General features: G+C 41.1%; 1 protein-coding gene across 2 annotated transcripts in view; it reads left to right on the top strand.

Moving 5' to 3' along the window:
- Positions 1 to 17199, top strand: part of xirp2b (xin actin binding repeat containing 2b) — a 59485-nt gene that overhangs the window by 30779 nt on the left and 11507 nt on the right. The window contains exons 1-6 of one of the 2 annotated variants that reach the window (XM_061234319.1): positions 7365 to 7510; positions 12731 to 12900; positions 14590 to 14721; positions 15726 to 15821; positions 16202 to 16271; positions 16915 to 17018. In XM_061234319.1, coding sequence (XP_061090303.1) covers positions 12850 to 12900; positions 14590 to 14721; positions 15726 to 15821; positions 16202 to 16271; positions 16915 to 17018 — 453 coding nt within the window. In that variant the 5' untranslated portion in view covers positions 7365 to 7510; positions 12731 to 12849. Of the gene's footprint in view, positions 1 to 7364; positions 7511 to 12730; positions 12901 to 14589; positions 14722 to 15725; positions 15822 to 16201; positions 16272 to 16914; positions 17019 to 17199 lie in introns of those variants that run through there. The other variant, XM_061234318.1, reaches the window with a different exon arrangement.

The following is a 17199-nucleotide window of genomic DNA, read 5'->3' as shown; positions in this document are numbered from 1 at the left end:
GCCGTAGAGTGTGTACACCGCTGACTGTGGCACGCAGTGCAGACAGACAGAAACCTCCCTGTCACACACCGTGACACACCCCTGAGAGAATAGAAGTACTGGACCCCGGGAAATTTCGGATTGCACCGCTGTTTTATGAGTGATACGGATTGGGGAAGGGAGAGAGAGCAAACAGGGTAAAAATAATAAACTAAAATAATGAAGGCAAAGAAAATCAAAACCTTAACAGTAGCTTTTCAGGTTTGCTTATGCTCACACGAACAGAGCTCTCTCTTACACATTCGTTCTCCGGTCTCAGTCACCTACTGTGGAAAAGACCCCCCTTTTTTACAGCCTGGACTAATTTGAAATGTAGTCCAAGTGTGTACCTACTTAACCAATATGCGTGGCCCTCGGATTGCTCTGCTTCCTTCTTGCAAATTGTGCCCTTCCACACGCCCCTAATCCCTTGCACTACTAAGGAACCAAGAGTACTCTCGCAAAAATCTAGGAAACTATTGCAGTTGGGTTTGAAGTCCCAAAAACATTTATAAATCAGAAATATGGAGTGAAATGTTTTTCCAGCTGTTTTCAAAATACATAAACACATAAACCTTCCAAATAGTTTCTGATTCTGAAAAGTTATTTCTTGTGAAGTAAAGGGCCCTTGAAAAAATCGAATTAAATAATTACATAATCTGACTGTTAATACAGAAATCTCTTCAGGCACTAAATATCTGACATGCTAAATAATACTGCACAGAATTGTAGTGACAGTTATAATTGGTCATGTTGGCCCAACAGCTGCACAGACCATTTTGTGGCTACACTGGTGCTTAAAGCACAGATCCCACTTGAGCACCTTAGCCACTAGGCTATAGGCTGCCCACGTAGCCTTGCAAGCCATTGGAGATAGATGCACATATGTGGGGCATGTGATGCTTTCGGGTTTAACAAACGGCAGCAAGTTTTTACTAAGTTTGCCATGTGTTTCCTGTTACTTCTTGACACATACATTGCTGTTCTTTAACAGTAAACATAGGGTCTTTTGTCTTATAATCTAGACTGATAAGTGGCTAGGGAAGGCAACCTTGGCCCTAGACTCCTAGGTCTTTCTCAATGATTTTAAACTGGTCATTTGCATTAATGTATTGTGATAATTGATCTAATATTCTAACTCTGTATGCCTGTCAGCAGTCTTGGACCCGGGTTCTGTCCTTTACACTACTAAATGGATCTAAAACCAACCCCCTAGAGAGTTAATTTAATGAACGCTATCCAGGAGACCAAAGTTGAAACCTACCACATGCAGAACAAAGGAGGCATTGTAATTTACTTCCCTGTCTCTGATTGGCCGAAGTGTCCCCTCATTTCCATACATGTACTCTGTGCTGCTAGTTTCACAGCAGCCGAATCTGAATGCTGGAGGGGAGCCAATCCCAGAGACTGTACTGGAACTCCACTGCTCTGGGCAGGAATTTTGGTGGTAAACCTTGTGAATTCCAGTCCAAGTGTCAGCTCTAGACCACCAGCTGGCGTTATCGTCAAAGCCAGGTTTAGAGGAGCGTGTTAAGCTCTCGGTCCAATAATTCAAGTTTTAAGTCCAGCGGCATTATCACTGGCGTGCGGGTGTCCGAGCGGCTGATAATCGACCTTTGTTCCAGACAGCGAGGCAGGGACCTCCTAGACACCTATAGTATGCACCAAAATAACATTCAGATACTATTACTGAAATATGTGACTGTCAGGCACCCACCATGTATACTGTCTGGGATATTAATGAACAAGGGCGACAGTGTGCAAGAAGATGAAGAACGTGTGAAGTAAAATCTCATAAGTTAACATAATGTAAAAACTGCCACGTTTTCCAAAAATGACAAAAGGTAAAAGTGTTCTTGGCAGGGTTTAATGTAAATGTCCTCATCAAGGTTTTATCTAGGGGAGTGGGAAGGTGAGAAAAATCACTCTTGTTCTCTTAAAAGGCACTTAAAGGTTTCTGTTTACAGGAAGATAAGCGCAGACAAACAGGCGGTTTTTGCTTTCTTCAACACTAGTGGTGAAGGTTGTTATTTTGTCTTGAGCTCTTATCGGTTGTTTACGTGATAATGTAATCACGTGTTATTTGATGTGCAGGCATGTCATATTTCTGTTGCAAAATCCAACTGCTTTCATTAGTCATAAGATAAGCAGATTTGAATTCGCTTCGGTAATTAGATATCGGTGTGTGGTGCACATATCTTTAGCGGAATTAGAACATGGCGGTGAGCTTTCCTGATAGACCGATGTCTTTTTTCTCCTTGAATTGCATCACGCTGTCCTTTGCTTGCAAACAGCGGGACAGATAGAGAATAGCTTGTGATATCATCCTCAGTGTACTCGAAGGACACGCTTAACCCCACCCTCTCCTGGGAGCTAATGATTCTCGTGGTTTAGGCCCCTGCCATTGGTTAGGTCTCTGCCACGAGAGGCCTCCACTGACAAGCAGAGAACAAGTCCTTCCTGGTAACACAGAGTATCAGCTGTCGATAGGAGGACAAGCCCTGATCTTTGGCGCAGTTTATTTTGGCTCAGACGACCAGGCAGTGAACTGAGAGGGGTGATGGATGCACACAGGGGCAGTCACACTTTATTACTGGTTACTAAGGTTACTCATTTTTACTGGCAGGAATTCTTTTAGTGGAAACATGTGTGTGTGTATATACATACAGTATATATCTAATTTACAGTGGGCTCCAGAATTATTGGCACCCTTAATAAATATGCACAAAAAGTGCTAGAAAAGTTCAAAAAAATAACAGTTACTGGCATAAGCTTTATTTTCTAACATGCGTACAGTAGTGTTCTTTATTACTGATTCATTACTGAACCAAGTGAAGTCTTCAACTTTTATAAAAAATAGGTTCACCTATTATTGGTTTAATACTTTGTGCAAACACCCCTGGCAAAGATGACATGAGTCTTTTCCTATCATTTGTGATAAGTTTAGAGAACACATTGGGAGGTATCTTTGTCCAGTCCTCCAAGCAGAACTTTCCAGAATCATTGATGCCCTTTTGCTTAGGGTGCCCCCACTTCAGTTCAGACCACAGGTTTTTCATGGGATATAGGTCTGGAGATTGAGATGGCCATTGCAGGCTGAGTAATACAGGGGGTATAACTTGGAGGAGGAGGCAGACCTATAGATAGAATCACCAAAGTCAAGCTGAGGCAGAAATAGGCTAGCAACTAACCGTTTTCATGATACATACTTTGGCCTGTACAAGAAACCCAGTGTAAATTTAAATTCCTTTGATAGGTGGTCAATATGACATTTAAAATGTAGATTATTGTCTACCCAATTAATATCATTATATTGATTATGAATTATATTAGAATTTTAAAACAATAAAACAGTCAAATGCAACTGTCAGAATAACTTCAACATGGTCTTACATTATAAAAAAAATGTTATATGCAGAATTTACATAGATTAGCCTATATACTGTGTGTTTGTGTATTCAAATTGAAAACATTGTCATGACATATACCATGTGATACTCAAGAACCTGGTTGGAAAATGGCTGGGTAAGTGCACATGAATCGTATGAATACATTTTGTTTGTACCTAAGAAAATAAGCTAAAAACGAGAAAATTAGTGAAACGTAAAAGCAACAGATCTGTTCGTATGAATGATTGTTGCATGAGGCCCAATGTTTGTTTTGCAGGAGGTTATGCATATTCATCCATAATCTCTTCCCAGTATGTCAGTATTTAGAATTGATTCCTGCGTATGGACTGTGCAAGCTGCATCTGGCTTTGGGGTGTAAATGCCTTCGCCATGCATAGCCAGATGATAATGAGATGATCACTACAATACAGCTACACTTAGCTGTACACTTAGCCTAGCGCGATTTGACCCAATGGCAGCTCGACACAAAATGTGACAACTCCTGAAAAGTAATCCCAGCTCCACTCATGCCTGATAACAAATCTTTTATCTGCTCATTCCGGTTCATTTCACAGCGTCTGAGCAGTAGTGTCAGTTTATGTGCATGCCAAGGATGCTGAAAGAAGACTTCTACAGAACGCTGCTGAGCTGTGACAGTGTAATTTCACTGCTTTTATTTCATATGCCAACAGAGCGTTTTAGATGTCAGTGTTAAATTCATTTTTTATTGGCCACAAGATAACAGCCAATAATTGTATTATGTATTCAATTTAATTGATACACAGTCAATGTCCAGTATTAATTCAAGTTTAACAGAGTACATATGAGTCAAATGGGGACCATATGTGACCGGTTCTATCGTAATCAGTCGCAAGTCACACCAGCCAGTTTTACATAAATTGATGTTTATGTAAAAATGTTCACTTTTGGCTGTTTTTGGCTTTCATCTGCATTTTGTAGAACAATATCTTGGCTTTCATAATCTGCATGTCTTCATGCTAAATTCTGAGTAAAAATATCGTTTTTTAAAGGTGTCAGAGTGAAAGTAATGCCGGAGTTGTTTGAAGGCTAGCCAGGTTGTCACCGTTCACCAGTCACAAACAACCACATCAGCTGCATTCGTGGCTACATGTTAATGTATTTGCTTTCAAGGTATGTGTGTCCTAATGTCTAGAGTAAAATGTTCACAGTAAAAACATAAAGGGTTTATGCATAAGATGACAAGTTATAGCCCCAGATTTTTGTTAGCCCAGTGTCGGATATCTCCAAGCCTCTCTCAACATAACTCGCAATGAAACTTTGAAGCCATTTTCCTCAAAAACATGGTTTGATAGCACTCAAAATGAAACGGGACAAAACCCCTTTGATGGCTGGAGTAGAGAGATAACCCTGGTATCATTAGAAAGCTTACATTCTTCTCTTTTGATTAGTTCCTAAAACTCATTTTAGAAACACAAATACATTTTGGTGTCGATACGACTGATTTTGATAGAGCAGGTCTCGTATGTACTCTGCAAGCTTTGATTTAACATTTTACTGTATATGTAGTAAAACGTTGTACTTGAACCAAGCCGGCTGATGTTGCTTGTAAACAGGAATATGTAGGTTCAAATCTCAGCTTAGGCTCCCCCCAAGGGAACTTCAGCCTGGGAGTAAATTTAACTGAATTTCTTTAGAACACTTTGTCATACAAAATGAGAAAATATCCACAAATATAACCTAGGTGTCTGCCACAAATAAAAAATGTATGTTTAGTAACCCACGTGCTTTATGCAATGCCCCGAACTTGGTGCTTTCTAGAGCCATCAGCTTGTTCACTGGAATTCTTGCAGTCACTGTGAGTCACAGCGTGCAAAAGTATACGGTGTTCTCAGTTGCAAACTTAGTAGCTGGTGTAACTGTCACCCTGACCCCAGGTCTGTTCGGCTTTAGTCCTCGTGAAATGCACCCTCAAAGTCAGAGTGACCCCTATATGGAATGGCGATATACCTCTTGCTGTCACCCCCTGTCTCCGGCTTGTTATTTCTCCCGCGTGCTTAGCCTGCCTCTTTCCTGGCTGCTCGCGGCATGTGTTCAGTAGCATGTAAAGGATTTAAGAGACGGGCTGAAGCCACATCTCCTCTCCGAGTGTGTGAAAAGTGACGGCCAGCCCTGCTGGATTACAGCTGGCACTTTCTGAAGTGGCCTGTCCTCTCCACTCAGCTCTGTGAATAAATCACCTCCGTGTGCCGTATTACAGGGGGCAAACTCAAAGCAGAACAAGAAAGAGTAATGTTACGAAAATGACTAATGGTTTAATAATATATTCAACATTTAGGCCGTTTCACAATTTTACACAGTTGTCAGTACCTCTAAATAACCACTTAATGCTTAAAAAGTATTGAGTGTCCAAGCTTTTATGAGGTACCATATGGAAGTTAAGACTTCATAAATCATCAGTGGGTTGATGACTGTGCAGTAGTGGCATTCCTCTGGAATCGAAGCACTAGACGTAAAGAGGTTAATGCTGAATGTATATGAAATGGCAATGAGTATGTACTCTAAAGATGCATGTACGTCAACTTTTGAAAGTGAGCAATAATTAATATCTGCCCATCCAATGATAAATTATCAAAACATTATTGTTATTAGAATAATTACAATGAGGATCACAATTGCTGTTACAGTATGCCATCTAATGAACCATCTCTCATATTCTCTCACACTTATCTTGGTTTATTACTGTAGATCTTTGAGTGTAATCTAATATACTATATGAGAGTTTAATATCTCCCTCTCTTACCTTTGTTTATTATATGTGTGTACTGTAGTCTCTCATTCCCTTAATATTGGTTTAATATATCCGTGAGTGTAGTAAGACCTGCTCTATGTTAACCTTGGCAAGACACACACATTGAAATACACACACAGACACACACACACAATGACATGAGTAAAAAAGGATTTCACACAGTAGACAGTGCTGCTGTGATACGTGGTCTCTGGTTGCATAGTGTCTGGACTCCACACATGACTGCAGGTTCAGACGGTGGTGCTATTGCTTCTGGCGCCGTCATTCTCCAGAACGGGCTGGTGGGATATGAAACCCTCAAGCCTCAGGTGATTCTGACTCTGTCTACAGTCTGACCCCTCAGCCCACACCGTCAGGTCAATGAAAAAAACACATAAAGAGTTTTCTATGGGCAACAGTGTAGTATAATGGTTCGTGAACTGGGCTTGTCACCTACAAGTTTCAGGTTTGATTCCCAGGCACGACACGGCTGTTGTACCCTTAAGCACTCTGCTGAAACAAAAACAGCTAAAGCTAGGTTTTGAAACGGCAGGTGGCTGGTTGACCAGATCAGACAAGTTACTAGCACTAGCTGGTTGACCAGCTCATACCCAGCTAGACCAGCTTATGACCAACTTCAACAGCTCAACTTTCAAGCTGGTTGAGCTGGCATAGCTGGATAGCAGGGCACTCTAGAATTCAAAAGTTTTATAATTCACTCTGGATGAGAGTGTCTGCTAAATGCCCATAATTGTAATGCCAATGCAATGGCTGTCATTTTGTATCCTAACTTTACTCCAATCATACACCCGCTTGACTTTTGTGTTCTTTGCATCATTTCAGAATAAATATGGGTTGTCATAAAAGCACACAACTGTAAAAGTATGTGTCATTGCAAAATGGCACTAAAGCTTGCGGTTCATTCATCTTGAATGTCCTGGGGGCCCATAATCCTGCCCATTTACAGAACGTGCTTCTCTGATGGCGTGAATGAAAAGACAGGATTTAAATATGGAGGGGGGGGTGGGGAGTCACTGACTAACAGGAAGTCTCTACAAGTAGATTTCTGAGGTCTGATGAACACGTACACCTCACCTTCTAAAAAAAGACCCCCAGGCCCCATCATTTTACAAGGGGGGTTTAAAATAAAATCAGCTGCCCCTGTCTGCTAGAGAGACAGAGGTGAGCTAACGCGCGCATTGCTGGAGCTGGTCTCCAACGCTAAGGGCTATTAGTCTTCTGCGGGCAGAAAAGAAATCCTGCAGGCTAGGGATTTTAAGTCTTGTGGGATTCTAGCTCTGGAAAAAGCTTGTGGTAGAGTCACAGTTATTTGGTAAGTACCCAGACTTGTCAAATGAAAGCATGAGGCAGGCAAACTGCTTTGGTCGTGCTGATAATCGCCATGGCATTTTATTGAGACAGAAATTCAATAACATCGATTTTTTTCAGTCAACTAATGTAAAAATAATTAGGAAGTTTCACTGATGATCTCAGGCATGTTTTATCAGTGCCACCTTAATGGTGCTTCCTTTTTTTTAAGTACTGTTTTTAATTGTTTTTATTCTAATGGTAAAGTGTATTTTATAGCTTAGTAAACAGTCGAAATGCAATGATAAACTTGCGCTTCTCGTGTGCATGTGCGTGCGGTTGTGCATGCACGCATGTGCGTGATTTATTTGCAGTGCTTTATAAATACTTGGATTATCTATCATGCAATACATGCTAAGCTTACAAAATGAGGCACTTATTTATGTGAACCAATTCAAGTCAAACAAAATCCATATGGAAATTATGAAAATTTTATTGAAACTATCTACTTGTGTAAATGCCAGCCATTATGATAATAATGTTTTTGGGTGTCTATATGCCCTATATACTGTAGAAGCAACAATGCCAAAGTGTTGTAACATTGTCTTTTTGTCACCACATTCTGTGTCATTTAATAATTTGCATGATATATTTGGCTGAATTATTACACAAATGAAACCAAATAAATCATTTACTAATTACTTATGAGTACACATTTTATTTACACAGTGGCTTTTGGCACTTGAGTTGAGGTGGAAAGGCATTATTCAGTCAATTATACTAGGATGTAATTGAAATATGATCGCATGGTCTACCTTGTGGTTTATCCTGAAGAAGCACAGGTTCTCAGTCTAGTGGTAGGCCCCACTGGGGTGCTGGGTGTGGGCACCAGCCTTATGGGTTGGGGCATAACTGGCTGTAGTATGGCCCTGGGTGGGCAGATTTCAGTGCGCAGGGTAATCTAACTGAGAGAAAATCCGCTCCTCTGGTCGATTGGATGACTGCTATCTGCCTGCGATGGCTATAGAGGAAGCAGCAGTCTGACTCAGCCAGCGGATGGCAAAGAGAAAGAGGCTGGTAGCTGGCAGCACTGTGCTATGCAGCATTGTCATATTAACATGTTTCTCTTTTCCACCTCCGATAGCTGAATTTCAGTGTAGAGCAGTGACAGTTTTACAGGTTACCAGTTTCCGCCATCTCTTAGCTTGACATGGTTTAGCTGGTTGACCAGTTCAGCACAGCTCCAAGTTGATGTGGTTTGACCAACTCAAGTTATGTTTTGAAACAGCTGCTAGAAAAAGGGAAAAAATGCTAAAGTTGTGTCGCTCAGGATAAGAGTGTTCCTAAATGCCAGTAAGGTAATGTAATGCTGCACTCTGAATACCATAGACAAGACCGTATCTGGTTTCTGTCATCACTGTCTTTAAACCCATCAATTATAAGAAACTAGCAGAATTGCCAAAGTATAACAATAATTTGAATTAGCTCTCTGAAAGACAGAAAGCACTGAATTATTGTTCTGAAGTACATGGGTGAATAATCTATATAATGCATCCCTAAAAATGAATATTGAAATTATATTGTTACTGTAAACAATGAAATGCCATGTTGTATGTGTAAATGTTCTCACTGTGAAGAAAGAACAATGTTACATATAGAGCTTTATACAATTATAATGCACACTATAAAGTAAGCAGTTTAGCAGGAATTTTCTTCTTTTTCCACCACCAATCAAGATGATTTTGCCAACCTTCTGATAATTCATTTGTCATTCTTGAAACTAGGGGAAATTGCTGTTCCTGGCATTCTTTTCCCCCCTTCCCCTCTCCCTGGGAAGAATGGTTCCACGGACAATGGATTCAAATAAAGTTGGTTAATTTCTCGAAAGGACTTGGCACATTCGGTATCCTGTTCTAAGACCTCTGGCCGTTAAAGCTGATCATACAGTAGCCAACCTTTCTCACCACATTTTTTGGCGTCGAAACCTCAGTCTCTGACCGTGTACAAAAAAAACAACAGCCTGTCTCTCGTATTCCCATACACTGCGTTCCTAAATGCCTTTCACCTGAGGCGCAGAACATGTCACCGGCTTTTTAAAGGCTGGAGGGGTAAAACCCTGCTTATTTCGGGGGGCTACTGTGCCAGGAACACATCCCCTCCTGACAGACCGATAGATTTACACCAACATACCCGTCGTGGCTGAGAATCTAAAATTGGTGTTTAAGGGGAACATCGTGTCATAAAACCGCACGGCGTCTGACAGGAGCCTTGCGATTGCATGCTATGACGTAAGTGTAGACCGAGAGCGTTTCTCTCCTCTTTTTTCTGCACCGGAGATGCGGCAGGAATGGCTATAGTAATGTGGAGGGACACGGTAAGGTCAGAATAGTCAAGCGTTTGCAATCCCAAAGTGCGGTTCACCTGTTCTCCTCAGATCTGACACCTCATTACTCAGTCCATAACGCTCCACTCCCTCAGCTTCATTAGATTAGTAATTGCAGTGATTTTGGTGTAAATTGTGTTTGCGGTGCAATAAAATCTATTTAATTAGTATGACTTCAATTACATTTCAGATACGTTGAGACAAGTCTAAACTCCCCGTAATATATTTATCTCCACGCAGAGCTGTGTCAGATTTACTTTTTCACTCTCCAGCTGTTAAGAATGCATATCGATCCATTTCATTATGTTAACTGTCCATTAGCATTGTACATTTTTATATCATCAACGGTAATTATGAAGAAAATCATTAAACCTTGACACATCTTTTTTTTCGTAACCGGATTATTCATTTTTTTATTCCAGCAGCAAGGGAATCATTTTCTGCTGAGGAGAGTCATCAATTTGCCCTCAGCAAACACCATATTTTTCACTTGGTTTGCACTGATGATGGCTCATATACCTTGCCAATTACGTAGAAAGTCTGTATGACAGGGATCTTAAACTCAGACCGTGGAGGATATGTATCAGCACTTACATTTTTTATAAATACGGGGCTGAACACATCCAACTTCCACCCAAATCCCGAATGTCCATTTATTTGCAACCACAGCCGCATACAGAAGATATGTGAACCTTGCTGCTGATTCAGGACAGCGTAAACAGAGTTTTCCTATGGAGCATGTGTTGTTAGCATCTTAGCTTAATTTCTGCTACAACCAAGCTTGCATAGACTTGAGTGGGAGGAGGACCATTTATATGCGGCTTTGGCGTGCAGTCCACGGGCATCCAATCAGCGAGGGTCACTAGAGAGTGATGAAACCTGGACCAGTAGCTGACTTAACCCTCACGTACCCGCAGGAGCGCAATCACCGATTTTGCAATGCCCTATGGAGATGGCAGGGTCTGGTTACAATCTGAACGTGGGGCTTATCCATGCAACACAGTGTTACGCCTTATCCTATTGAGCCACCCAGCAGCCAGACATTACATAACTGGACATAACTGAGTAAAAGTCATTCATTGACAAAAGACTTCACACTTTGTTTCCATGGCCTACATTGGCTGCTGATCGAAAGGAAATGCAGACACAAATTCAGTGGCTGTATTGTATTTATCTTGTAATCTTGTTTCATACTTTAATGAACTGAAATTATTATCCTTGGTGAATTCGCATACAGTAGCTTACCTTTGCAAGTGTATGAATTATGCAGGGCATTATGCCACTTGTGACAAAACGTATATCTTGTGCCTGCCTATGAAGTTAATGTACTGTTCCAGAATTCATGTTGTATATTATCGGCATGTGTTTCTTTTCCCAGAAACTTTAGTATCTTCCAGTTTGTTACAAATTGCAGACTATTTCAAATAGTATTCCCTGTAAGCTGGTTCACAGCACTGTACTGAACTAATATGATTTCCCCAGATGATTTTTATCTGCATGTGCATCATAAGAGCCGACAGGTCTACAAGGGTAAAGAGTGTTTGATATTAATTTTTTCATGTTTCTGAGCCTGGCTGTGAGCACAATGAGGTCTGAAAAAACCAATGTTCACTCACTGTATCGACTTACATTCCTCTGTAGGTCTATGAGCAATTTTGGGTGTCATTGTTACCAGGACCTATTACCAGCGTATATTTTTAGTGTACAGAAAAGTATAAATCCTTACCCTCTCTTATTTGATTGGCCATCCACTGGCATGACCTACAGGGATTTTAATGAGGTGCAATGCCAACATGGTAATTTCTGATTCATGAGCATGCCGTTTGGACTCCGTGACAACATCATCTATAAATACCACTTTAGGTAGCTATGTGCAGAATGTAAATGGTTCTAGAATGACCTCATACTCAACGATGTTGGAGTATGGAGTCCTTTAGATGACAGGAGAGATTAACGTGCACAGTTGCTGGTGTCAAGCTTGGATATAAAGCATGTTGGCATGTTTAAAAAATGGCAGATAACTCTTCGGCTGGCAGTATAAATGTGTGCAGCTAACCTCTTAAAGGTGCTTGATGGGCGCCCATGATATGAAGTTAATCTCGGTTGCTATCCTCTGATTAGAAAAATATAAATGCCATAGCGTTACACTGTGTGTGTGTGTGTGTGTGTGTGTATATATTTATATATATATATTATATATATATATATATATATATATATATAACACAGAATACATAAGCAGCATCTTTTCATTTTTGTATAGATTTTGACATTATTTTACAGAAATTAATTATTGTTTATTTTCCCTGTTGTATGATATGGATTTCACTTAAATTTATTAAACTGGTGTTGAACTGCGGTAATGAGATTACACAAACAAATTAATATTATCCTATTACACTACAAAGAATTCTAAAGAAAGTAATATTGGAAATAAAAAGTTCACCGTTTTCATGAGTTATTAGTAGTTCCAGTTCTGATTATTCGATACCAGAAAACCAATCATGTCTCATGCAGAAGGGCTTCATCAAAACCCACTGTTCTTGCATAATTAATGAAAAATGCATTGCATCATTCTGTCTACATTCCCTGGAGTGTTGGGGTCAATAGCGTTTAATTTTGGGTATTCGGTGAATTAACCGAAATTCAATTTGTTAATTAAAAAAATGCCCGGAATGTTCTAGCAGGACTTCTCGACTCCTTCCTGAATCAACTGATATGAAATGGGACTGAGCCTGACCCCGGTGCCTGGCTCTCTCTCCACCTGTGTTAAGGTGCACTGAGCCGGGCCCGGTCCCTGGCTCTCTCTCCACCTGTGTTACGGTGGAAGCGGTGAGTCATCGGAGGCTGTTGTCTCCCTAGCTGCAGGCAGCGGGGGTGGACCCAGGACAGGACTTCCTGAGGAAGCTGAGAGGCAGTGGAGCAGTGCTCCCGCTGAGGGAACGGAGCCAGAGCACATCCCGCTGAAGGAAAGGCTGGCCATGTATCAGGCTGCTGTCTCCAAGAAGGAGGCGCTCGCCTCCTCCAACACGGTGAGGGTTCCTCTGCCCCGGCCCATTGTACACAATTACCTGCACTCACAATACGTATTCACACGCCCATAAATACACACAAGGACATGTGCGCATACATCATGAACACATAAATAATTGTACGTACATGTCTATGTCTTATATTTTATGAGTGCACACAGTGATGGAGTGATAGAAGCTGCAAATTTACACATTCACACACACAAGCATATTTAAACATAAATGTATATACACGACACACAAATGTATATATGCAAATTCAAAGACACGTAGTGCATGAACAATCAAGCACATGCATACGTACATTCTGTAGATATGCTTTCTAACATGAAACAAACTTGCGCACATGCACTGAGGACAGAGTGACTTGCTAGAGAGAAAAAAAATGGATACACAGCTGCACACACACATACACACACACACACACAGCTGCACACACACATAGACACACAGCTGCACACACGCACACGCACTCAAACACACAGCTGCACACACACACACACACACACTCACACACGTTTAGAATGCCATAAGGACAGCACTTTGACACCGCTTCAGTCTTTTGACAATGCTGCTCAATAGCACACGTATGAACACCACATCAAGGTCGGTTCAGTCATGTTGCGCTTCTTCCCTTTGTTCAGTGAGCAAGGACATGTTTTCACATCATGCTCATGACTAACCCTGTGTGAAAGAACCTATCAAGCATGTTCAGATATTCAGCATTCACTTGTTTTCTGGTTCTCAACTGCTCCCTCTCAAACATTTACAGAAAGACGGAGGTAGCTTATCTGCTTAAAATGCATTGAAAGGAAGATGAGGGGAGGTTTTCCGATTTTCTTTTTCCTGATTTTCAATTACAGTACCACGACTGCAGATATTTTTATTCATCTATTTCTTTTTGGAGACATAAAACATCCTGAATTTCTCAAGCACAAACAGTTGTGGCCCCAAGATCACCCCAGTCGATAAATTGAAGTGTTGTCACATTCCTTTTGGTTTTGCACACCCGAAAAAAAATGAGCAATACCAAACTGTGATGAATGCTTATCACAGATTTTTGGACAAAGCTCGCTTCTAACAGCGTTCGATTCTGCATAGAACTGAATGATGTTTACGCACGAGAATTTGCTCTAACACCTGGCTCAGCTTAATCACAATAATTCATTCTGAGTTATGGGCCCGTGACTGTTTTCGATGACTATGTCATGCGGAATCGATAGAACGAGAAAGCGGTTGACCGCTGTGAGTCGAGATTCCGCGACTGCGAAAGGAAGCATGACTCACGCTCCGTGTACACGGGATGAAAATAGTTCCCTCCAGCGCGTGCTGCTACACGACGGCTTATTTGTGCCCCCTGCAGGATTTCCCTGGGAAGCATCATTTCCCCATTAATCCGTGTACCTGTCATCACGGTTCTGAGGGCGTATGGGGCGCGCGTCGGGCTGCGTGCTTCGACCGCTGTGCCTGCTCACCTCGAACAACAGCCTAAAAACATCTTTACGTCTTTGGGAAAAGGAACTCTCGCACGTGGTTTGCTCTGTACGCCTTTATTTATAACGGTACACGGTGCCCACCCCCCGCCTCACAACTCAATGCTTCTGCCAAAAGGTCAATACGTAAAAGAGCTACGTATTTGCGGGAATTTAAAGCGAAGGGAGCTAACAATGTTTTTAACCGCTCCGTCAGGTGGTGGAGGAGGCCGAGGTCTGCTCCTTGCCCGGAGGGCTTGCCGGTGTGAAGAAACAATTTGAGAGCCAGGAAATCGCCACCTCTCACAGCACCGTCACCCAGTTCCACATCCAACACAGATCTGTGCAGGTAATTAAGGAAAGTTATTGCCAATGCGCGGTGCACAAGGGACGCTGGGTAGAGAAGAGGCCGTCAGGGGGGATTGTGCTTACACAGGGAGAACGCAAAGACAGCCTGGCCCCCAGCCTCTTGTGTACCATCTGGTTGTCCTTTTGAGCCACGTCGCTCCAGTGAACTCCTACATCTTTTGACTTCCCCCTGCAGAATTTAAAACATGTTCAATGCAGTCAGCAGGCACAAATGTGTGTGAATATTGAATGCTTCCCAGGGCTGAAGAGATGTGTAGTGCAATGTATTCATGGTACCTGGTTCATGTGGGAGGGTTTAGAGCTATATGTCTTACGTTCTGGTGATAGGCGCAAATGCTTTTGTGTTGTACAGCATGTCAGCAGTATTTTAATATGGCAAAGGAAAAAGATACAGCCCACATACTCAGCACTGCTGCCCCCTATTTTATACAGCCTAGTATTGGAGATTCCTTCTAATTAAGCAAGTATCACAGAAGTATGGCACACATTCTAAAATGGCCCACAAAGTCTAATGAAGCTAATGAGCCTTTTCCCTCCTATTCCTGGTAAACATGTGTGGTGAGATATCCCAGAATTGATGCTGCACTGTCAGATTAATGTAATTTTGCATATGAAAGGCTTATAATTGTGAAGCCCCTGTGTGTTATTGTTCCCCTGATACATTCTTTATCTGCCACCATTTTAACATTAATTAGTCCCTCTCCAGCCACCAGGCTACCAGAGAAAATTTGTATGCGTTGTATGTGTGTGCTTCTGTGTGCGTGTGCATGTGTGTGTGTGTGTGTGCGTGTCCACATATATTGTGTTGTGGATGTTTGTGGGAGCCTAAGAATGGCTACATACTGTATGTGTGTGTGCAAGTATGACATGCGGTACAGGTGAACATGTTCATTAGTGTGAATGAGTGCTGACATGTATGCAGCTGTGTGTGCATGCATGTGCAGGTGTGAGCGACTGTGATTGATGGTGTCCTCTTTGCCACAGGAAGTGTCGAGCTCATCAGAGACTGTGATTGTGAAGAGCAAAGCCAGGGAGGTGGTCCCATCAACTCACCTGGCGTCTTTCATTCAAGAAGAAAAGGTAATGCGGGACAATGCTTCACTCTTTATGAATTCAACTTTCGGGGTGGGGGTGGTTTTTTCGATGATTCGGAAATTAATCTCCCTAATGATCGAAAAATAAAGGCAGTTCATACAATGTGGTTAGCGCAATAATAAACAAAATGCAGCTGATTTTGTCAGATCTTTCATTGATCAATACTTTATTGATCTATCACTTCAATATAATAGTGACATAATTTACATCCAGTAGATTTGACCATCGAAATGCAGTGGGTAGGCATTTGCTTCCTTAAAGCTGTCATAGCTCTTCTAGTGTGTTGCATTCATTCATCTAATCATAGTATGAAATTGGATTGTCAATAATTGCAATAATCACACTGTGACTTGATCTCATTATAGGTATCACATGATGATAGTGTTCACAAGAGCTCCGTGGCCTCCGACTATGCAAACCATTATGAGGAAACGGGTAAAGTGTTATCTATTGTTATGTTGAATTGATTCAGATTTCTCTATTCTCTATCACTGAACCTGGGAGAAAAGATGACCTGCATTCCTGTGGTTAAGAACAATCTGAATATAATGTTCTTTACATTACACATGATGCGTAGAAATGCTTCAGGTCATGCTTGAATTTTTATATCATAAAAATTACATAATTCTACATTTGAAACATGTAGAGGCTATTCATATCTGCTGGGATTACTTATGGCCGGGGTTGTGGTTTCCCACTCTAAAAGTTAATTAACCTATATTTCCTTTTGAGGGTATTGATGTCGCATACAGTATATTCACATATTATGCATCATAGTATACTGTGCTAAAGATCTTTTTTTGATCATTTAAAAAAATGACTTTGACTTATTAATGTTCTATGTGGAATAATCAGGACAGCTGGTTGTTATTGTAAGGTGAACATTTGTATACACCAGGACATTTACATTTAAGGTTCAGGAAAAGTACCTATATACTATGACATTGATGTTTTTAAGCAGATACTTGTATCCAAAGCGATATATCAGTACAATGTTACATGTTGTAGTGCCTGTTACTACCTCAGCTGTCCGTCATTACTTTTGTTGTCATTTATAGTTTATTCATTTTTACTTTAGTGAAAGTCATTGGAGGAGAGGAGTTGCCAAAGATTTCCACTCAGGCTTTGAAGCAGCAGTTTGAAAAAGCCATTGGAGAAGCCACCCCAAGCAAGCAAATAAAGGTAATTTGGGTTATTTATCACTCACACCCACATTCACAACTTGAGCAAATACAGTGCTAGCAAATATAATAATGCAAATGTTTTTAATAAAGTTAAAATCTCTGTCTAAATTGGAACCTCTAGTTTCTTCTGAACAATCAAGAAAAAATAAATGGAATGGAAATTTTATAATCCATTAGGT

The sequence above is a fragment of the Conger conger genome, chromosome 3 (assembly GCF_963514075.1).
Source record: "Conger conger chromosome 3, fConCon1.1, whole genome shotgun sequence".
Lineage (NCBI taxonomy): Eukaryota > Metazoa > Chordata > Actinopteri > Anguilliformes > Congridae > Conger > Conger conger.
This window is presented reverse-complemented; position numbering and strand designations above follow the sequence as displayed.